General features: G+C 40.7%; 1 protein-coding gene across 2 annotated transcripts in view; it reads right to left on the bottom strand.

Moving 5' to 3' along the window:
• The window catches only part of PRORP (protein only RNase P catalytic subunit), a 38296-nt gene extending 13635 nt beyond the window's left edge, over nt 1-24661 (bottom strand). The window contains exons 1-5 of one of the 2 annotated variants that reach the window (XM_421241.7): nt 24547-24661; nt 22742-24176; nt 21466-21513; nt 20667-20799; nt 8063-8170 (exon numbers count right to left, since the gene is read on the bottom strand). In XM_421241.7, coding sequence (XP_421241.3) covers nt 8063-8170; nt 20667-20799; nt 21466-21513; nt 22742-23742 — 1290 coding nt within the window. In that variant the 5' untranslated portion in view covers nt 23743-24176; nt 24547-24661. The remainder of the gene's footprint in view (nt 1-8062; nt 8171-20666; nt 20800-21465; nt 21514-22741; nt 24177-24546) is intronic. The other variant, XM_040701950.2, reaches the window with a different exon arrangement.
• Nucleotides 24662-24716: the final 55 nt, after the last annotated feature.

Below are 24716 nucleotides of genomic sequence, written 5' to 3'. Positions count from 1 at the left end.
TCTGACATGCAAAACCAGTACTAGAAAAAAGTATGTTCTTCATAGTAACTGTTTGATGCAAGATTCACCTGTAATGGGCAACAGCATTTTACAGTAAGTGCTTTTACAATGTGTCAGAAGCCTGAAATATGAATTCTTGTGAATTGGTTTTGAACAAGTACACTGTCAGTATGGTCACGTTCACAGTGCTGTCTTCATTTTGGTAGATTCAAATAGGAATTCAGAATTTTCTTGTTTCAAGGATGAATGTGAAAAATCAGCTTACGAAGAGATTTAGATTAGAAGCTCTGGAGAATTCTACTCAATTTTTCTGGAAGATTAAAAAAAACAATTAACTTTGGTTTTAATTTTCACTGTAGTTTGTAACCATTTTACAGCCTCAATTTATTTAGATTTAGCTACCTATGCAAATGTTTCTTCCACTCTATGTGGGTTAATAACTTGTTGAATCATTAATAGGAATGTCAATATACCGAAATCTGTGGAAGTAACCTATTGTACAAGGAAATCTAGGCTTTCATAACTTCAAAAACAAATGAAAATGAAATTTAGGCTTCAGTTTCATTGTACCTTTTGTCCCTCAGATAACACAGTTTCTAAACAGGTGTATTTTCCTTCTGCTAAAAATAGCATGTCAGATACAAAAGCCAAGAGAGAATCAAAAATTGATTGTTTTTCAAAGTACACAGATCCAGATGCATATAAACAAATGCAACCACTGTTCTGATGATTTTATCTACATTATCTTTAAGATGATACACAAAATTAACCCAGAGTATTTCTCAGGCTCAAATCAGATGTTTATTTTTACATAGAATTCGCCCTTAATAAACCAAAGGTCCCATTTTCTGGCCTAGTCTCCATATCTTAATGGCACTACTCAGTACAGAGTTTCCACACAAGAATCACTTCTAAAGATGTAGTTGAGCTCTCTGAAGACTGGGTTTCAGGTCTGGAGGCATAGCATACTATTGCCATAGAGGTGACAGTTCCATAATTAGATGAATCAGTTGGGCAGCCCAAAGAAAGTTCATCTTGCAATTTTTTAATGGGGAAGTGAAACAGCGGGATTGAAACTCATTCATTTCATAGATGCTATTTGACTTTATCACCTAGATTTCAGTGGGACTTCTCTACAGCACAACAAACAACCCGTTGCTACAGTTACAGAGTTCACTGGGACATGAATCATGAGGCCACAATCATTCTGCTTTATTGAATTTCAACCTTGTGTATCTGATGATGTACAAGAGTTTCTGTTACAAAAAATGTGATGCAATTCCCCTCATAAAAAAAAGGAGTGCCTGAGTGCTCTTCCACTCATCTTAATATTTGATCTACTGCTACTGCCAAATACAAAGGTGGAAATTAATAAACACCAGAGAGGAATCAACACAGATCCTTCATGTAATCACCTTTATTCAGCCTTGTAACCAGCAGCAAAGGTTGCAAATAGTAAGGGGAGGCACCACAACGAAGTATCAGAATTGGGCAGAAAGCAACAGGGAGGTTCCCTGACGGTCAAAGGGCTTAACCTGCTCAATTTCTGCTGCTTTATTCTTCCCAATAAGGAAGAATACTCTGCAAAAGCAGACTGGCTACCTCTGAAAGGAAAGTGAAAGCATACATCCCCATGATTTGGAGGCATATTTCTAGAATCTAGAATACAGTCACGACAAATATGCTTTCAGTTATTATGTATGTGAAGCTGAGTATTAACTGTCCTTTCATTTCTTTTTTAGCCTTAAATGGAAACTGTCAGACCTTTCCAAAAAAAACCATGAGATGACACACTCCTCAGGTCTTTGCTCTGGGTTTGAGGCAAACAAGCCTAGTTTCCTTCACCTCTCCTTAGAAGCTTAACAGCTATGCTCTTCTTCAGGATCTGGTGAACAAAAATCTAAGAACTTGATCTACCTTATTTTACATGGCCCCAGTGTGGAAGGGAAGATTTCAGCATATCAGTTGCTTACGTGTGACTTAGGAGAAAAAACTGACGCAGTACACCCACTGAGACACTCAAGGACCCTCAGAAATTAACTGAGGGGAGATAAAATGCAACGCTGAGAGCACCAGTCACAAACCTCTAACACTAAAAATAAGTGAAGTTGTAAGAGTACCTGCTAGCATTTTAGCTTCTTCTCTCTTCTAAGAGAAAACCTGAATGTCAGTAGAGGTATCCTGTGACTGACTCAACTGAAGATCATATCACGTTACACAGATGCTGGGGGTAATTTTCAGTGAATCCATCAAATATCTTCATTATTTGACCAATACTCAAAGGAACTGCAAACACAGTTCCAAAGACTGGAAAAGATTTTGCAAAGACAAATTCCTACTGTTTTGAGTAACAAGGCAAACTTTCAGTCATCATGGAAATGTAAACTTTGACTATCGTTTTAAAGACAGAAAAGGGAGAGATGGAAAAGGCTGAGAGCAAATGGACAAACATGTCTGACAACTTCTCTGAGTGGTAAGACAAGAGATGGTGGGAGGAAGAATTGATGAACTGTCACAGTATGACAAATAAGACCTCTGTTGGATGTATTGATTCTGAACAGAGAATGACTCATGGATCTACTCAATTTTCACTTCATTTAAAGACACTAAAGTACTTGAACAAATCACAGATGCTGCCAAACAAGTCAAAGAAGAAAAAAAATTGTTTTCCATGCATGACTTGATCTGGGGCAAATTCATTAATAAATGCATGTTTTGCAGGACAGATCATACAGTAGAGCTCATGTTTTGTACCAAGTATCACTGTCTCACTAGATCTCATACACGTGTAGCACAGCTAGAAACAGACTGGACGACTGGGAAAAATTACTAAATGAAAATCTGGGTATATTAGTACCTGAATTTGTCTACTATATGTAAGCACAGGTATTACTTCTTTTGTTCTTCAACCTCCAAATATATTCAGTACATCAGACATGTGAGAGAAAGTTTTGCTTATAGTTTCTCTCAAATACTGTAAGTTCCAATAGCTTTTTTTCCCCTTTACATCATGGATAATTTATAGGTGCAAAAGACTTCAAAGAAACAAAGTTATGCTCCAAAACTGATTGGAGTTACTAATGATGGGTTAATGCATCCCTGTATTTTTCCTCCTTTTTTTCCCCCCACTTCAAGAGATGAATTTTTAATCTTCACATACGGAGAAAGAGCCTTGACACTGTGAATAAGGCTCATATCAAACAATAGTTCTGAGTTGAATTTACAAAGAATAATTCTTCAAAGTTCTTCAACTCCATAGTCTTTTTTTTTTCTTTTTCCCCAGAAATTCATCCCCCTCGCATCCCCCATCCCGTTTTACTCTTCTGTTCCAGTGGAAGCCTTCTCACTGTCAGCTTTCCCTTCAAAGCTGCAACCTTTCTCCCCTTCCTTTTCCATACTGCCAAGGTCAGGGATTAACTAATTTAACTAATTTTCATATTAAACTAATTAACATGAAAAACAAACAAACAAATGCAGTAACCTGTGATTGCTATGCTACTTGTGACCACACAATTCACCTAATCATACAACCTTTCCCCTGTTGTTAAGCCTCCATTCAGCAAGTTTGCTACTTTCCCCTGGCAGAGAGAGGAATTATCTACCAGGTAAATCCCAACTCTGCCTGTCCTAGAGCTGCTCCCAGCAAGAGCAGTCATGGCTTTTTTTTCCTGTGGAATGCTGTGAGAGGTGCAGGAAGGCAGTTTTGGTGGCTCTTCTGTCAGGGGCTGACTGCTGCTGAGGGGAGGAGGTGTGGTAGGACTGGCTGCCAACTGCTGCCATCAGGCTGGGATGAGAGGGAAACAGAAATGGATCTGGCTTTGTCAGCTGCTGTACAGGCCTACTGTAATTTGCATGGGAATTATATGAACTTGTGTAGGCCCTTTACAGAAATGCTGATTAAGTTTGGGAGCAACCACTTTGAACTCCCTGCCAAGAGCGAGAACTATTCCTTTGTGCTTAAGGAACTCAATCTGGAAGTATTTTACCAATCTTTTAGATGTCTGAATTCAATACAGAGATTAGTGAAAAGTTAGGGTTCATCAGGCTTCAGTGGCTGAACTGTTTGAAGAAGGGAATTGTGAGTTTGCTTTGATCTATTCCAGTACACATTTGAAACGTGTATATATATGTGTATATAGTTTTTTCATATATATTCAGTTATGTCTAAGACCAACTGTGTACAGCTATGAAGGGAGCTGGCTGCATACCTCATTTACAACAGACTAATCTCAATGTAAATTAAAAATAATGAAGTCCTTTCCACATCATGCTTGCTTCCTACCTCTCACCTCCTGCTCTGGCCCCTACAATCCAGAGATAGTTGGAAAGAACTCAGCACAGCTTCTACAATCCTCTCCCACAAGGGAAGTGGGATGCTTCAGAGCCTCCGTATCCCTGCACGCACCTAGATTCCCCTCGCTTCTAAGGAATACTACAGAAAACTGATGAATTGGAAAAAGCGCATTTGAGAATTATGCAACAGTTTTTGTTTAATGAAAGAACCACACAGCTAACGCGTGGAAATTCCCTCTCTTGACCTTTACAAGGTGAAAGGCAGGAGCACTGTAGGGAGTCAGGGCAGCAAGGGACAGGGAGTTCCAACCAACATTGTGCTAGCTGAGGATTTATGTCATTAGATACATCTGGATTAACTCAAAGTCACAACACAGCCACAGTGACCTTTGCTTAGTCAAACAGCGAGGCTATCTAGTTTGTATTGCAAAAATGGTAGTTTATAAACCGTGACTGACTCATCAAGGCAAACAGATCAGGAGCAGTCTTAAACAGGAGGAGAATATAACGCACAGAAGACTGCAAGAAATACATGACTCAACTATTTTACACTTCATGGGAGTCTGTTTCTGCTGCTTGGATTACGTAGCGAGAATAATTTCCATTCTACCACACCTTTTAGTTAGAAATCAATTTTAACGTCTAATTTAAAATGATAAGCTAAGTTGCAAAGGGTTGAAAAGAGGTACTGCTAATAACTAGTGTGGCAGTTTTACAGCGACTGCCTTCAAAAGACATCCTCTCAACATTCTATACCTCTACAAAGTGTCTGACCTCAACCTCACGTTCCCTCCTCTTTTGTCAGTAACTGACGCAGCTGCATGGTGATCTGCATCAGGAGAAACAGCTCTAGTTTAAAAATCAACCTGGCAAAAAGAAATGGATTATAATTACAAAGTGACCATATCATATAATAGAGAAATTACCACAGAATATTTCTGTAAATCTGCCAAGTCAATAAGATTCATCACGCTCTGTTAAGTAAGCGCTAGTTGTGAAAACTGAAGGTGCCTATGGCTACTGGAAGTCACATGCCTCGTTTTACAGAACGTCGGAATACTTTTGAGATTAAATGAGTAAAAATCATCACTTCAAGTTCTGCTGTTTTTCCTTTTCTTCTCACCCCACAAACAAGGTACTTGTGCCTTCCCCACATACCCAGCCACCTTGCAGGATGCTTACAGAACGCGTAAGTAGAATTAAAAATATTAAGCTGTTTGAAAAACGAAGTAGTATTTTTACCAATGTTTTCTAATTTTAATAGTCTCACTAAGAGTTAGCTAGTTGTTCTTCAGCACCACGTTCACATTTCCTACAACTAAATCTAAAAGTGGGACAATATTTTTGGTTAAATTTAAATTAAGACAAGAATGTGTCAAAATTGCCACATAGATCTTACGCCACTTCCCACATTTAACAGTGACTTATATTCCAGTATTCCCTTTAAATTGTGTTACAAGTGGTACAGAAAGCCAACAATTTACACATACTCACATTTACAGAGAACAACAATCTCATTTGCTCTTTCAGCCATCATAGCATACTCCTGGTAGGCTGGGAACAGATTTACCATGCAGTATCCTGGCTAACTCTGACAGATGTTGTAATAACCCCTTGAGAAGAGCACAGATGATTCCCACCTGGAGACGTAAAATAACTTAACTTTTTCTAAGTAAAACAAGTTGGGTTGCACAGCTTTTAACACAACTTCTCGGAAACATAGTCCTGTGTTATCATTTCTCAGGACAAGCAGAGGAGGTCACTAAAGAGTCACAGCATGCTCCTCTTCTAAATCAGCCATTCTTGCTGTGCTGGACATGAGGACTCATGAGGAATTCAACCTGTACCAATACAGAATCATTTTTAATGGAAAGCTGATGTCTCCACTCTGCCCTCCTGGAGCTGCCTGGCAGATCCTAAAGTCCTTCTAACAAACACAGCAGAAGCCAGTAAGGAAAAGGTAGCTTATGCTGCTCAACATGCCAATATCTCCTAGAGAGATTTCTGACCAGAAATCAGCTGTAACTATCCCACAAGACCAGGCTGACTCTTCACTCCATTGCCTCCAATCACACAGAGTGGAGGGGTTGGAAGGGAACTCTATAGTGATCATCAAGCCCAAAAACCACTGCGAAATCACAATAGATCACACAGGAAGGAGTCCAGACGAGTCTTGAATATCATCAGAGTTTACTGAATACTCAGGACTTCATTCAGAGCTCCCACACTGGGACAGGCATGAACCGATGCTAGACATCAACAAGCCAACAGTTCATTTCTCTTCCCCCCCTTGACAGCATAAATCTGTCTTTATAGGTCTAAAATTACTGTGCCAGTGCACACTGCCTGGGAATCTTCCCAGATAATCACCTCTTCTCTAGGATCCCATACAAACAACTTGTAAACTTCCTTCTCTATTTTCATACTTAGGAAAGTACCCCTTTCATGAGCCAGAATCTCATAAAACTTCACCACAGTTCTCAGACATCTTTCAGCGGGTTTATCCCTAGCTCAGCTGCTTTTATCTCTATATATGAGAGGATATCCTGCCTCTTCTGAATAGTTTTAAAGTAGTTCTAAGAACTAAACTGTTTTTCTTGTAATTACTAGAAGTAAGTTAACTCTCAAACTCTTTACATTTAAAAAGGAAGTAAAGTTTGGCTTTGGAATACATACCCCAAATTGGAAGGAAACCATAAGGCACACTGAGTCCAAGTCCTGGCTCCCAAAAATCTGAACATACGTCTGACAGTGCTGTCCACACACTTCTTCAACTCTGACAGCTCGGTGCCATGACCACTGCCCTGGGCAGCCCATTCTATACCCATCACCCTCTGGTGAAGGACCTTTCCCTAACCCCCAGTCTGACCCTCCTTCGACACAGCTCCGTGCTGTTCCCTTGGGCACTGTTGCTGTCACCAGAGAGCAGAGCTCAGCACTGCCTTCTGCTCCCTGTGAGGAGCTGCAGCCATAAGGCTTTCCCTCAGCTCTTCTGCTCTGGGCTGAACAAACCATTGGATCTCAGCCGCTCCTCATACATCATACCCTCTAGACCCTTCACCATCTTCATAGCCTTCTTTTGGATGGTCTCTAATAGTTTTATGTCCCATAATTACTAATTTAAAATAGATCTTGAATGGGACAAAAGCAACAATAATAAAAAACATGAAGCCATTTCTTAGTGAAATACTAAAAAAGGAGTATCGAGAATTCTCAAAAATGGGCACTGGATTATCCTAAAAGGCAGGATTATCCTAAAAATCACCAAAGTGGAAAGAAACAAGGCTTGTTTGCCCCTTGCTACAACAGGACTCAAATGCTTAAGACAATAGAAAGGAAAATGAAATTTAAACTTGTACATGATGTGCTTTGAAATAAAGAGTTATTTCAATATAAAGACTTATGAGCATAACTGTATTAGACTAAGTTTTCTATATAGTACATTTATTCTGTTCCCTATTATGAAAACAGACACAATATATGTCCTAATAAAGTTACCATCAGTAGCTTATCTCCGAGCATGACACACTAAGGGAAATTTAGGTTTGATTTTATTTGACTAATACAGTCAAATTTGTAAGAACCACCATCTTTCTTCTGATTGTTTTAATCTGCAAAGTCTAGATAAATCTTTGAATTTCACTGTAATACGTGCTACAAAAATGTTTGATCAATTTCTCAAGAGGGTAAGTAATAATGAGGCACTAATTGTTCTGCCATCAGCCTAAGCATACACAAAATCCTTAATTAATATTTAACCAGCACTTACATTTTCACACTGCACCTTTCTGGGCATTATATGGGAAATATTGAGTCCATCAATAACGATATCAAATGGAAGTCGATTTTCCACGAATGTTTGAAAGGCTTCAAATTCCTGAAATAAATCAACAGAAGGATATGGGAAATAATAGGTTTCATTTCATAGAAATAGTTTTCATTCATTTTTTATTATAAAATGAAACAATCAAAGAAGCCTCCACTAAATCTCTCAATTTTCTTACCTGCATATTTGCAAAAACAACACCACACACAGAAAAACTACTTTCAGAAAACATAAACATTACATTGGATAGTTTTGATATACTTTTAAATTACGTTACTACTGAAAACCCCAACTTTGCAGTCATTCAGATTTTAACAACTATTATCTGAATTACACACTTTCATAAAGATGCACGTTACGGTCATTTTTACTGAACAGCTTCAAAAATAAAGCAATTTTACATCCCAGGAGAATGTGACACTACCACTAACTCCAACATTTCCAAACGTAAAATAAGCATCGTCCTTAATTTCTCTGTAAGAATCATGAAATCTCTGAATGCTAAGTCTTCGGATAACAGATTTATATTTACATGAGCATTCATTTACAAGCACAAGCCTGCATTTCTGAAGGATACAGTTTTAAGTCTAGCAAACCTCGGCCTTAAGTTGCACCAGGGGAAGTTTAGGTTGGATATTGGGAAAAACTTCTTTGCAGAAAGGGTTGTTAAGCACCGGAATAGGCTCCCCCAGGAAGTGCTTGAGTCACCATCCCTGGATGTGTTTAAAAAGTGTTTGGATGTGGTGTTCAGGGACATGCTTTAGCAGAGGGTTGTTAGAGTTAGGGTGGTATGGTTAGGCTGTGGTTAGACTTGATGATCTTAAAGGTCTTTTCCAACCTGAGCAATTCTGTGATTCTAAACCAATGAATTCCATACTACATCAGAAACGTAACAGTGATTAACAAACAGTATCCATCCTTTTTGGTGTTGTATTTTTTCTCCAACAGAAGGAAAATCACAACTGCTTTATGCCTGAGATACCAAAGGAAGAGAAGAGAGTAAAAAGTTTTGATAAGTCTTCATGGATTTGTGTCTTTATTTTTAAGACCTACTGTATTTCACAGACACCTGTATTGCATTTGCAATTAATAAACTGCTTTTAATAGGCATAGGAACCCTCATCCACCCAGGTGATCAGTGACCTCACTTCATAACAGACTCTTCTGTTAACAGACAAAACCTATTTATTGGGTAACAGATGTTTCAGTCTACAGGTACAAATAATCTTACAGGAACTCACAGCAATTGCAAATTCCACGTCTGCTGCTAGGAATTCAAGAACCACTCCTCCAACCTTCCCTTCTCCTGTGTACCCACATAGCCATGTGCAAATCTAAAGAATTACCAGCCCTGTGTCCACCACACCAAAACAAAAACGTGTACAGCACATACAATTCTTCCCCCGGGAAAGAAGTGAAATAAAGAACGTATTTGCTCAGAAAATACACTGCTGTCAGGCAGCAACATGTTATCACCAACTTCAAATTTACTTGGAATGTTTATGACAAATTATAACAGAAAAAGGATTACTTGTATTAAGAGCACAAACAGACCAAGTGAGATAAGAATGCCTTGTTCAGACATTAAAATTTCAGGCGTGGATTTTAAGTGAACAGACCTGTACAGTGAAAAGCACACTGGTAAAAACACAGACAATGTTGCTCAGCCTGGTACCAACAGAATGAACTGCCTTTCATGGCATCTTTTTACTTCTCCACAGCTTAAATAAATACCATTTAGAAAGTGTAAGAAATAAGGCAAGAAAGTTATATCCACAAACAAACTGTTGACACCTGTAAAGTGTTTCTCTCCTCCCAATCTCCAGATATTCTATATAGATGAATAAATATTCTCATTGCCATCTGAAGGACAGGGACATCAACTCAGGACATCACCAAGGATGGCAGTGGGAGGGGGGGGGGGGGAAAACAGGAAGATAAACAATTGAGGTAAAAAGATTCCTGGCTTCCAGGCTCATGGTATTCATTGGAACTCCTCGAGGTTCAAAATCAGGCAAGTCATTGCTGCAACAACACTGGACATCTGTCTGAGAAGAAGATAAGAGGAAAAAGAAGGAAACAGAGAGAACAGAGGCAAAACAGGAAAGCCCGGGGACAAAGATAGGTATGAATGGAAAAGACAAAGAGGAAGCAAATGAAAATACGTGGGGAACACTCCAACAGGGCATTATTTTTCTGCTGCCAACAAATGCCAGCAACACTAATTGACTACAGTCAAGTAGACGTTTTTAGAAAACATGGTGTATGTGTAATCTTGTAATTCCTTACAAAACAAACACTTAGTGAAGACTTCACAGGGGTATTTTATTTCAAGTGACAATAGTTACAGAGCAGTTCCTTAAGCAGGTGGGTTACCCCAATGGGCAGAGAGTTTTGCCAAGGAAGCACTGCAGCACAGGCACTGGAAGAGCCACAGAGGAGCTGGGTGCTGTCTCCGCACCCTGTGGTTTGCTCTTCCTCCTCACCCAGAGGGGCAGATGGAGCAGGAGTTGCCAGGGCAGGCTCAGCGCCTTTGAGAAGCCAACTTCAGCTCTCTGTGGTTCACTTTCAGAGCAGGAGAGAAGCTGCAACCTTTAAGGTCACTCTCTCAACCACCCCACCCCACCATCTCCCTCTCCAACCTCAAAGGCCTGTTGGTGTGTTGCTACCAGCCTCCAGATCTGCACCGTCCTTTTGCCTCATTACCAGTAATCTGTGCAATACAGCACATGAGAAAACACTCCCAACAAGAGACAATGTAATACAGCTGGAAGAGAAGGCTTGCTGCCACAGGAGACTGTTAGTCACACAAGAGGAGGTGAGGAGTTAACATTAGAATAAGGCCAGAAGACGAAAGGCCAAATTCACATCCCCAAATTCAGAAGACTACAGTGATAAGCCTCAGAGAGACTAAAAAAGCCCCAAGAATTTATTCATTTTTTCCATTCCATCTGTGTTTTCCCAGCAACACAAAAGATTGCTCCTCTTCTTTCAGAAAAAAAGGAAAACAACTACCTAAAAGAACCACATAGAAGATCACCCAGATCTCCTTCCCTGAACAGAAAAGAGGGATGCCATCCGGTGGGACCTGGACATGCTCAAGAAGCGAGCACATGAGAATCTAACGAGGTTCAACAAGGCCAAGTGCAAGGTGTTGCACTTGGGTTGAGGCAATCCCAGATACAAGTACAGACTGGGAGAACTCATTGAGAGCAGCCCTGTTGAGAAGGGCTCGGGGGTCCTGGTGGACAAAAAGCTGGACACAAGCCAGCAGTGTGCACTGGTAGCCCCGAAGGCCAACAGTATTCTGGACTGCACCTAAAGATGCGTGGTCAGCAGGGTGAAGGAGGTGACTGCCCATTTTACTTCTGCAGTACTGTGCCCAGGCCTCCCCATAGAGGAAGGATGTGGAACTGTTGGAGTGGGTCCAGAGGAGGGCCACAAAGATGATCAGAGGGCTGGAGTATCTCTCCTACAAAGAAAGGCTGAGGGAGATGAGTTTATTTAGCTTGAAGAAGAATCTGGGGCCTTCACTGTGGCCTTCCAGTACTCAAAGGAAGCTTACAAGCAAGAGGGGAACTGATTTTTTACAAAGTCTGATAGTGATAGGACAGGAGGGAATGGATTTAAACTAAAAAAGGGGAGATTTAAACTAGATACTAGAAAGAAGATTTTACTTAGCGGGTGGTGAAGCACTGGAACAGGCTGTCCAGAGAGGTTGTGGATGGCCCATCTCTGGAGGCATTCAAGGCCAGGTTGGACGGGACACCAGGCAGCCTGATCTAGTGGTAGGCAACTCTGCCCGTGGCAGGGGTTAGGACCATGATCTTCTATGGTTCCCTCCAACCTAAGCCACAATATGACCCTACGAAAGAGAGTTCAAGTTGTCAGACTTCCCATCCTCTTCAGGCATAGAGAAGTGAAAAGGGCAAACCCTGGGAACAAGCAGCAGGCTATACCACCCAGATGCAGTACAAAGGGTTATTCAAGCACACAAACACCGACCTACACTGTAAGAGATACGGTATAAAAATTGAAAGATGCTGATCTTCCAAACATCAAAAATGGTCTGGGCTTTATACAGCTGTTACTTACAGCTACAGTAATCAAGAGATGATTCACCCACAATTCTCTGAAGACATTCCTCTCACTAACCATCTGGAAAAAGAAATTGAAGATCTTCCTTATGAAATGTAATTAAGCAGAACACAGCTGCAGCTAAGATACAACCTATCAAGAGAAGCCAGACACAAAATTCACCAGTGCAGTACAATAATGACATGAGGGCCAATTTAGACGAAAGGAATCGTGCTGCTCAAACGAGGTTCCCCTTCCACACTGAGAACCTGATCTGCGTGCAGCAGCAGTGTGTTTGCCAGACAGGGAAGTAACGAACACAGAAAGACCAAAAGGAACATTTAGATGAAAACATCTTGCTGAACACAACAGGGCGCACTCCTGCAGAACCCTACAAGACACCATCAAGTAGCAGAACGTCTGTCTTTACATACAAGGACGCACAAACAAACACAGTAGACACTACACCAATTTCTAACTTGGGTTCATCTCCAGAAGCTGCTGAGGAAAAGTTTACCTTAACGCAAGGGAGCTACAGAAAAGTACCGTGATAAGCTGCACAGCAATTCCACCATATTTGCTGTCAGATGTTTTGCAGCAGTCTGTGTACCTGGTGAGCATGCCTCACTGCAGCAGGACAGTGGGGAGCCTGCAGAAGGGAGGTTCCAGTCATAGGCTCTTACATACTATGTTCAAAAGAAAAGGGAACTGGAAAAAGAAAACACCCAATTTCATTCACTGCCTGGCTGGGAAAGCAGGGAAATGCCAACTACACAACCAGTAGAAGTGATTCACTGCCATTTTTATTAAGACAACTTATGTTTGCAAATGGATATGGCACTGACTACATCAGTTCTTTCCTAAGTCAGCTATAAAAATCCAATGTGGAATTTATCCTTACACGAAGAAGGCATTTAAAATTGTTTGATTATCCACTAGCACGAGGGTGGCTGAAATCCATTCATACCTCAGCAACAGCACAAAGCGACCTCAAAGTTTTAGCTACTCCACACCATTTGGATGTCCCATGATGTTCTCTTTCACCATCTTCTTTTTATAACTAGCATATGCTGATACTCATGGAGAAACAGGCGTTTCTACCCTTTTCCTTCCCTCAGCCATTCATTCCTAACCCCTCCTCTACCTATGCAAACAAGTTTGCTGGAGCAACGAGGAAGACAGGAGCAGATTAAGAACTTACCTGACATGAGCTGAGCCAATGGAACAGACTTCAGCCTGAGCCAGTTCCCCTGCTCAGGTCAGTCCGTAGTGGCACAGCAGCAGATAGCACACAGATTAGGGGTGAGGCCAGGAGCAGGTGAGGCTACTGCAATCACCAGGTAGCACTGACTGTGCTAACTTACAGCACTGTGAAACTACAGAATTGTATGAGTTTTTCGGTGATCTCTCTATCTGAGGTATTGGGGTGACAGTTTAAGATCACAGAAAGGTTAGATCATAGCATATTTTCTGCTCAAGTCTAAATAGAAAATACCTGGGCAACCAAAAATAAAAATCAGCCGTTCAAATTCATCACCAAGTCAAAACGCCCACTGATCTAAATACTAAAAAACAAAGTAGTGTAGCATGCAAAGGAACTACATGGATACACAAGCAAATCCACAGAGAAATTTTAATACAGGAAAGGCCATTCTGTTCATGCAAATGCATGGAATTTGAAGGGGAAAAAGAAAAAAGAAGAAAAAAACCCTACCAAAAGCTACCAAAATCAATGCAGAAACAACTGTTTGTCAATTCTTCTACACAATAAAACCTGCACTCACTCATAAGGAATGATGGAGACACTATAAGACGTGTATAAGAACAAAACTACAGTTACTGATACGTAATTTTCCAGAAGCACTCACAATTCCAAGCTTTGAACAAAAGAAAAATCAGTCCTTCCTCTCTCCACACTGAAAGACAATATATGCAAGTGCAAGGAAAGAGCAAAGCATATTGAGCAGAATTTCACGCTGCACTTAAAGATTATGCAAGCCAATCCTAAGCATCCGTTTTTAGAGAACTGAAAACATTCACTTTTTATCAGTTTCATAAAACACAAAGTGGCTCAGGCTGCTTTGTTTTTGGCAGCGTTTCCTGGTATCAGAAGAAAAACACAGGAATGTGTGTTAGTGACAGACACAGAATCCAGCTGTCAAGCTGAGATCCAGACCGTTTTTTATAAGGTGCTTTGTGTTGCAACTACTGGAGTACCCTTTAGTCTGCTGTTGTTATGCCTGAAGGCTTTAAATATTTCCCCCTCTAGTTTCAAAGCTTGGAAATCCCCTCCCAACCATTATAAGCAGGAAAGCTTTTCTCAGTAATGTGTATGGTATCACTATGTACTCTGGATTAAATACGATTTGTTTATCCTCTATTATTACGCTCGCAAAGTTAACAAATAATGCAAGAGGCTCAAAGTACTGTGGCTGTAACCTCCTGAGACACTGTCACAAACAAGAAAGAACCCAGAAGCAAAGAGCAGGCAGGCAGACAGACAGGCTGAAGTGAGCTGCGTGCTGCCAGCTCATGCTCCTGCGTCAGCAGCAGGCAGCACTGCTGCAGGACTTGCTGCTGCCTGATGTGAGTCAGGCCCACCATCACAAGTGCCCAGGCAGAGCACTTCCCGAGCACACTGACCATGGAGAGAGAACAAGAAGTTCATGCTGCTGTCCTCAGTGGAAAAATACCCTCAGCTTTGCAATGCTGCCATCATATATCAACTTGAACGCTTAATAATACTGTAACTGGCATTATACAAAGATAGTGGGACAACATAAAAGCTGTGCATCACAAACTGCACCAAAAAGAGAGCATGACAAGTACATGTGGCAGGCGAGCATTCATTTACAGACAGTCCATAATCTCCATGTGGAAAGATGTCACATGAAGACCAGACAGCCAAATATACCCCCGTGCTGCTGTCTGCTATGCTGGTGCAAATGTCTGTAGTGAAACTAAGCAAGCAACTCATCTAGCTGAAAAAAGATGAAAAGTCATCCAAGGCAAAACACAACGTTATTTTGCAATCTAGCCATGTCCCCTGCTCACTATGGGGACACGCTCACCTATTTTCTCCCTTGGCACACTTGAGGGGGACAGACGTGTGCAGCTGGGAGGTGGTGAGGCCAGTTACGCTGCCACCAACTGCATGTTGAGTAATATTTGCAATCTCAATAGAAACAGCAGCCACTCCAGGGACTGAATGGCACCAAATGCTCTGCCCTTATATTCCTGGAAACAATCCAGAGAATCATAAAACCTATGCACCCAGCATCTGTACGCTGTAATAAGATTAAACTGACAATTAAACACTGTGCAAATCCTCTGGAATACTGTGATCTGCTGGAGTTTGATGTGCATACCTTTTGCAAAAGAGAATTTAAAACAATTCTTTCCACGTGTCAATACAAAAGGTAAAAGAAAACCAGAAAACATCAGTTGGACTGCAGAAAAAAAGAAACAACCCAAAACCTGACACATAACTTCATAAAAGGCTATGAGAGCACTGAGCTCACTATAGCATCTTAAAAATGCAGAAGAGAAAAAACAAAGGGTCATGCTAAAAAATTAGCATCCTCTTTCAAATTTCTGAACTAATTTCCTTATATATAATATGTTTTACGGGTATTTAGAAAGGGGAATGGCAAAGAAGCCCCACCAGTAATGAGTACAAAACAAAATTAAATTTAAGATAAAAAGGATGAAATGATGAACGTAGGAAAAAAAGTATTCTTATATTTTACACATTTCTGGAGAAGCTGCAATGACTCAAAGGACCATAACGTGTAATGAAAATGTGCTCAAACTGCTGCTGTTCTAAAACAAAACTAATTAAATCTAAAGAAATAAAGCAGTGGATAGATAACATGAAATTATTATAATCTGTTATGCCATCCTAATTATCATGAATTACAATGCCACCTTCTGCAGTATCAGAAAACTCTGACTTTGACCACAGCTGGAAAGCAGCTCCTCCATTCTAAAGCGGCTTCGGTGGTGGATCAAACAATGAAATGGTAAAGGACCACTCAATAATGCCCAAGTTAAAAGGGTAGCCTTATAAACTGTGTAAAACCAACCCATGTTCACATTAATTTTATTTTACAAGCACTATAAAAAAAATTTAGCAATATTCAAACAAAGAAAGCACTTCAAAACCGCATCATGCCAGCATTTCTCAAGAACCTCCTTAGTGGAATGGATGAGCAACAAGTACCAGACTGTGTACTCAAGGAGTTCCTGATAAAAATAATCTCCTTAAAAATTAGCTGCTCAGCTAAGTCAGACTAGTTTAACTCCTTGGTGAAAACTTACTGTTCTAATTTTATGTTTATAGCCTTGGCTTATTTTCCTGTTCGTTCAACAGATGCAGATAACGAATAAAGCAAGCACTTTATTAAGGGATCACATTCTTAAAACTTCAGTGAATTCTTCCTGCTTCTTCTTACACGTTCTAGATAGTGAAAGAAAGGTACAGGTCTGAGAAAAGTCACCGCATCAGCAAAGCAACTCTGTATGTTGCTTAGCAAGATCTCCACATTACATACAGTGGAAATTGTGTATCATTAGCACTTTTCTTTTAACCATGCAAAAAGTTTTCAAGAAGATTTAAGATTAGAAACGGATCTTCCTTACTTGATTGTACTAACTGGAATATGAAGCATGTATCATGTTAGGAGAATTTTCAAATACAGAGGTGATAAAGTTGTTAAAAAAATAACTGTGGCGGGCAACAAAACATTGGACTGTTTAACATTGGACTAGCAGATGGGAATGGTACTTTCTTTGCACAATGACCTGTTCCTGCTGAACAGTCAGTTAAGAGCAAAGTAGACAGTGACCTGAACAAAACCTCAACCCATTCCTTGTTAAATGAATCAAGAAAAGGAAGAGTGGACCACCCCAGAAGATCTGACCCAACCTCAAGAAAATTCTCTAACAACGAGGTAACCAAGAGAAAGAAGTACATGATAAATATGTTTTCATCTAGATCTATTCCTTGCTACTAAGGAAGCAGCTTAGCCTTTTACTCTTCTGCCAAAAATCATCTCCGTGATTCTGTTTGCTTCCATTATAAATCTGGAGCCTCTGCAGTAAGATAAGATGCAAGAAAAGCCTTAAAAAATTCCAGCTGCCTTTGTTTCTCAACACTCATATGCCCACTCAGTCTTTCCCCTTCCCCTCCTTTTTTCCTTCCTTCTAGAAGTTCTCTCTTCTCTAGCCCTAGAAGATAATATCAAAGGAAGAGTGCAACATCCACCCTGAATTAAATGGAGGTAGGAAGACAGAAAGTAAGCAGGATAAGCCTGCAGCTTGGGCTGCAGTGTTCTCAGACTCCATCCAGGAAGTCCAGTACTGGAATTATCTCAGCATTCACCATAACTTTACCCATCTTTATTCTTTGCTTACTGGCCCTTACAAGATTCAGTACTGGATCAAGCACCGAAGCTAGCTAGGTATGAGTAGCCAACTTCAGAAGCAGCTAACTTCATTAGGCTCAGATGGGCCCACTTTCCCAGCTTGTCCAGGTCCCTCTGTGTTGCACCCTTTCCCCTCAGCATGTTGACCACACTACACAGCTTGTTGTTGCTGACAAACCTGCTGAGAGCACACTCAGTCCCGCTGGGCTCAAAGGGCTTTGAGGCAAATCTTGGAGTTGGGAAACGCACACATCAAAGGAGAACCAATGCATTATACAAAAGCCATCAACTTAATATTTAAGTCAGAGAGCTCTATTTTTAAAGCTTCACAGAATCAGCTGCAAGAATTACAGGGATATGAATGGGTCACTTTCTCTTCCCCCTCCAGACTGTTGCATCTAAAAGAACATGTAAAACCCCCTTACACACTTAGCCCAGACCTGGTGTGGGGACTATACGTGCCCACAAATCCATCTCTTCCTGCCTTCCTCACAGCACATGCACATCTGTCAAGCACTTCCTTCCCCATGCACATCAGCTCTTATCAGGAGTATGAAGTAGCTACAAATTTGATGAAACTACTAGAATATTTGAGAAACATCTGAGCATGAAAGTCATCTAGCAAGAGATGATACCGTCTCTCAGTGTACTGATTATACTATCTCAGTAGCATAGCTCCCAATTAAATGTAGCCAGAGTAAACAGGAATCCAGCTGAAAGTATCATATAGACATTAGCACAAAGGTGACAGCCTTGTTTAAATTGTTTTCTCCCTACAGCAGTTTGTAAGGCTGCAACTTGCTACATCAGATCACCACCTAACATCCTAACAGCTTTTGGTAGTTGTGTATAAAGATTTGGATTTGTATTATCTATGTAATAGGTATTTTCTCATTATAGATAATGCTTAATAGTTCAGGCAGGCTGTCTTAAAATTATTTGTAAATACTGTTTACTGCCATTCTTATGTATCACACTAAATTGTTTCATCTTCTTTGCTAGAAGTGTCTAATCATACAGTCTTCGTATTTAATTTTTTTTTAAATACAGCCTAACAGAGTACTATCAGAGAGAGGATCCTCAATAAACCAAACCTTTGCTCCTCATTAAATACTCTGATTGCATTTCTGCCTGACAGGATTAAAAGCAATAGTACTGCTGCAACAGTAAAACAAAAGACTACGCAGTGAAGAAAAAAGAAAATTCATAATGCAGTTTAAAGTGTTGTTGGAATAAAACTTTTCAGAGCTCTAAACTACTTAAACTGTCTCCCTGTTTAATCATTTTGTTACAAGAAACAGCAATGCGCTGAAGAATATTAGTTAAAAGAAAATAGGGAATAGAAAGCTGACATGTGTTCTATTAGTGGCTGCTACAAAAAAGCATGACTGACTGGCAAATGGAAAATACCCTCTCACATATACTTGCCTACATTGTAATTTCAGCCTTTTCACCTAGTTTCCCCTCTGGAAAACCCTGGTTGCAGGAGAAGTCACACAGTCTAGCATACCCAAAATGGACAGGATATTTTCATTGCCACGTCTGCTTTCACAGTGCAAAGGCAACTAAAAAGTCCCAAAGTTATTTCTGGAAACCTCCAACACATCACAACACCGCTTTGCCTCTGCCACACATCCATGCTAAGCACTCAGGGAGGAAGCAGAATCAGCTGTACTGCCACCAGTAAACACACCACTTTTATCCCCATTCAGCCAGCCTGCTGGTACAGAACTGGACCGAGGTCAACTCTGACTGCCAAAAAGGTGGCCCTGGAGTGGTAAAAGACAGAAATTCAGCCGTCACACAAGTCAGCAAAATCTGTGGGCATCAAAACTTAAAATCATCGAACCACTGAACGGCCTGGGTTGAAAAGGACCATAATGATCATGTAGTTTCAGCCCCCCTGCTATGTGCAGCGTCGCCAACCACCAGACCAGGCTGCCCAGGGCCACATCCAGCCTGGCCTTGAATGCCTCCAGGGATGGGGCATCCACAACCTCCTTCTTTGTTCCATTAGGCTGCATTCACATGATCAGTCAGGTCCTCACAGTGGTAACATGAATGTCCCATTACCAGAACTGCCTTTCTAAATCTCCTGCACTCCAACCAGTACTGTTAACAGTCTAGCCCTGTACACTTTACACATCTGAAATTTTCAAGACAGCAGTCACCGTACAGAACACAAACGAAGCTTCAAAGATTAGACAGTAAACTGCTTAAGGAGTTAAAGTTTAGTTGTAGCTTTCTATAATAAGCCTACCTCAATCATAATTTTCATCTTTTCATAAAGGCTTTTAAAGAACAGGTAAAGTTAGTTCTACAGCATGGAATAAAACACATCCTTTCATTTATCTTATATTACAGAACATCAGTAATCACTGAATACTTGCTAGTGAATTACTGTCACATTTTTAAGGATAATTTCACTCCCCTCTAAAATTCACAGCTAGATCAGCCAGAAGTCCTGAACTGAGATGAATACCTGCACATAAATGAGAGGTCTGAACGGGCTTCAGGTACTATGAGCACCCTGACAGCTTCAAGTTCCTTTAACTGCTACACATGTATAAGGAAGAAAGCAGAAAGCCTTAAGAACTAAACCTGGTGAGTCCTTCCATATTTTCAGAATCCGTGTGGATCAGAGTTGCCACCTACAGCCAACTCACATCACTGCTTATAAGGTAATGCAAAGCCACCCCACAGTGTGGTGTGGGCTCCATCTAGTGGAGTTCAGCTTCATTCAGTACACTAAGGCTGAATCTCTGCAGAATATGAGTAACAAACAGAACTGCAACATACAATAGTGTATGGAAATTACACCCTCTCAAATGTTTAAAACATCCTTTGAAAAAGCTTGATACTCTTGATGTATGCTGTAATTATAAAGATGAAAGTACATATTTAAAAATAAAAAACATCAGTGAGAATCTAAAGGCTTGTTAATGTTTAAAGCAAAGGGGAAAAGAAGAAGTCTGTGCTGTTTTCAGAGTATATCAACATCAGTTGTATATTACTCTCTCAGCCTGACAGCATGCAAGACCTACCTGTGGACTTGTCTTTCTGAAAGTGTCAGTCCCATGTATGACATCCCTTATTATCCTTTCTCTCAGATTATTGTACTCCTCTTCGGTGAGCTCACTATCTTCCAGCTGATGGTTGCAAACGGGACACTGTCCACTGCAAATAGTGAAACAAGGAGACAAAAATAAGATACAAGAAGATGAAAATAAATAAGCATCACCTTAGATTTTACAATCTTAATGGGCATCTGACTATAAGAACATTTTTTCCCACAAATCCAACACAATAAAATAATGAGAAAATTGGTTGTGGTTTTTCTGGTATGCATCCAAAACTCTGAAGTCGCTGTGGCCGCTTCTAGATTTTTGTATGACATTCCAGAACTATGCCTGGAGAAACAATAAGAATCTTTTTAAAGACACAGCCTTTTTAAAGTTGGTTCATGTCCCACAGCCACAGTCTCTGCCCTAACCCATAGTCTGAAGAAAATCCAACTGTAACTGTCATTGCCCCCAAGCACCATTTATTCTTACTTTTCTTTCCTAGTTGTTTCCCCCGCTGCCCCCCAAACTAAACCTGTACATCAGTGCAATGCACAAATCCATACCCTAGCAAAAAAATGCATGAATCACACATCATTACCTTGAACCTCTGGAAATTGGAGTATGGGAATTCATATGTACACAACAAATGTTCATATCGTCAAGGATTAAAATATTGTCTTAAGCAAAGATTCAGAGAAAAGTTATTTTATAGTTATGAAAGAAGAGTTCATCTTATAAAACGACAACAGCTCGCTTTTAAGTAAGACATTGCATTTACCTGTCTTTAATATTGGTCAGGTGTCCTTTCCATTTCTCTCCCGGTATACTAAAACATACACAGGAAAAGATAAATTACAGCATTAGATTCTCATTTAGCTATACTGGCATTACAGATAACAAATATATCCATATATATATATATATATATATATATATATACCAAAACAGATACAGATATATATATATATACAGGTAGCCTGTATGTGTGTGTATATATATATATCTGTATCTGTTTTGGTCAGTATTTAGAAATAGACCCATCACCTACCCTGAAAAGAAAACCCCACACATACAAAGATTCACACATAATTCAACAACACCTTGAAGTACTAAATAACAAATCAGTGTTTAACAACATGCAGAGAACTGACACCAACTCCTTCAGTTGTCCTCTATGTTTGTCCCCAGACATAAAGAAATACACAAATAACAAGATTGCACTGACAAGTTTCGAGGTGCTGCCATACACACTCACAAAACGCTCAGAAATCAGATGGAAAAGCAGGAAATCAAGAATTCTATGCAAGTGTAATCCAGAGATTTAGAAAAATACTCCTAAGAGTAACATGGGTCATACTAAAATGCTGCATTGAGACTTTCTGATGCCACATCATCATCATCACCTTCGCTATTAACACTGGTGCCACTACATTGGTGCAGATGTTCCTTTTGGCCCTCCTTTTTGCCCACAAGATCCAGAACACAACAGGCTATCTGCAATTTCATGCTGCCGTGCATATACCTCCCCCTTTGCCACTGCATTTATTATCTCTGGTTGCACAGTTATGCACTGTGGGCTTTGGGATAGCCATTCTACTTCTTGCTTCCTTTCTCATTCTGTATGATGATACACAGAGGTTCTTCAGTTGTTTGTTTTTTAACAAAGACAATAGGCAACAGAAAATACTGTGACTGTTAAGACACTCAGATCTCTGTTGGATCTGACTTTACTCACTAGTAAAGTCAGCGCTGGATTGCTCTTCAAAAAAATCATTATTGAAAATAACACTTTTTCGGTTACATTTACTTCCGTGATCACTGTAACTTCTGTTTTCTCTGTTACTAAAAGCCAAGTCATAATCTGTTATTTCTGGGATGTTAATAGAGCTCAAAGTTCACAGACCCTACTTTTGTTTGGGCACTCCACATGAACTGCCTATTTATTTTTAGCCAACAGCATAAAGACGATTTCAGGTATCTCATCAGATTTAATGTATGGCACAACCAAAATTGTACCCTCAAGAACTGGAGCTTGCTACTGAAACATTACTTACCTTTCAAACCACAGCTTTATACTCCGGATAAATGTTTTGTGAGGGTATATTTGGTTCTCTCTCAAATATAAGAGGATACCAAACAGCTCTTTTTGTAATGCAGGATCTTTCATCCCCCTGCTGTAGTCAAAAAGCGTCTGCAGGATATCCAAGGTTGGCACTAAATCCTTTGCCAACATTTCATGGTAAAGTTCACAAGCAAGGGTCATTTCTTGGTGACGGCCAGCTGCTTTGATACAGGACTCATAGTTTGATCGCGAGGGAACCGTAACCCTTTTTACTTCTTCCAACAGAGTCAATGCCATTCTCCATTGATCTGAATTACTCAGTCCTCTGATAAGAAGGTTGTAAGCTCCACTTTCTAAAACCTTAAATCTGATTTTCAAGATGTCGTACACGTCACAGATTTCTGAAGTTTTCCCTTGTTGGACACACAGTGCCAGATATTTGACCAATAAATTATACCCAATGTCACCATTACTCTTTGCCACATGAGTCAGCAAGGACTTAGCCACATCAATGGGGCTGTTGTATCTAACCATATTGTTAAGCATCACTTCTTCAAATATTTCAGGGGACTGAAAACTTTCCTTCAGTCTACTCCATTCCTCAGCACGCAAAGGCCTTTCGGGAGGCTGTACATTGGCAAACCTATGCCTTGATACAGTGTGATTAATTAATTGTTTCTTCAGGGTTCCCCCAGAGGAAGAAAAGAGGAGTTTTCCTTCATGTATTTCTTGAGCATCCTCATCCCATCCTTTTTCTTCTTCATAATCAACTTCAGACCTTTTTTTAGACGGACAGGCATCAGTCCCTTGGGGATCCACTGGTAAAGCAGTGCTGGAAGATGTCATAAAGCTGAAATAGCTGACCTTGTCCCTTTTAGGGATGCCAAAAGAGACAGCAAACAGTTGACGGCATCTTGAAACAGGCCAGAATGCATGGCTCTTCCATAGCAAAGACTGTAAACCATGCTGAATGGGTTGAGAAAGAAGTGCCATCACCAGAATGAATTATCTCTCTATTAGCTCACCGTCCCAAGGAAAGTTCTGAACTGCAAAATGCAGTTTGCATAGGAAAGTTTATTATAGAAGCCTAAGAGCTGTCAAGCTGCATATGCTTCACTTTCAGAACGCTTGTTCTGTGAGTCCTTTATAGCTCTGACAAAAACAAAATATGGTAAAATCTTCCTTAAAAAAAAAACCAAAAAAAACCCAGCAACCTCTCTCAGAGCTGTGAGGACATTCACCCAGATGAGACTGTTTTTCTTTCTAGAGATGTTCTGCAGGTTTGCAGCTTATTGTTCCTCTTTGTCAGACGTTGCGAAAATGAGCACTGTGTGTGCTGTGCACAGTCAGGGACCGCTGACACTGCCAGGCAGAAGGCACAGGTTTTTTTCTTCCTTGCCTTCATCCAAATCGAGTCAGAAGGCTTCCTAAATATAAAAATCACCACAACATTACGCTTGGGGTATAGGAGGAACACCACATTTAAATTTCCATGCTAACAAAGTTCGATACGATTTCAGGTCAGGAACCCAAACTCCAACTCCTCAGCCAGCCCAGGCACAGCACACCTGAAGGAGCCCCCTCAGGCTTCTGACCAGGGACCGACACCTTCCTTGGGACCCGAGCCACCATCCCCCAGAGAACGCCAGCACTACAACTCCCAGAGTGCACCGCGCACCAGCAGCGCGCTGCCTGCTGGGAAGCGCAGTCTTTCCCTCTTTCCCACACATTCCATCAGAGAGTCGCGAAGCGCGGACCCGGCGCAGCCCATGCTTTTGCCCTGCGGGACACACCCACCTCTGTCGCTGCGCGGCGGCCATAGGAGCCTGGCGCCACACGATGTTGCCCAGCCAGTGCGCAGGACAGAGACGACCGCGCGGCAGACACAGCACTCCACACCCCACCCTCACCCGGAAGTGCTACCAGGCGCGCTCAACGCGTTTGGAGCCAATGGCAACTTGTGGGGC

The sequence above is a fragment of the Gallus gallus genome, chromosome 5 (assembly GCF_016699485.2).
Source record: "Gallus gallus isolate bGalGal1 chromosome 5, bGalGal1.mat.broiler.GRCg7b, whole genome shotgun sequence".
In the NCBI taxonomy this organism is placed as follows: Eukaryota; Metazoa; Chordata; class Aves; order Galliformes; family Phasianidae; genus Gallus; species Gallus gallus.
Note: the sequence above shows the minus strand (reverse complement) of the source record. Positions and strands in the feature narration are given on the sequence as shown.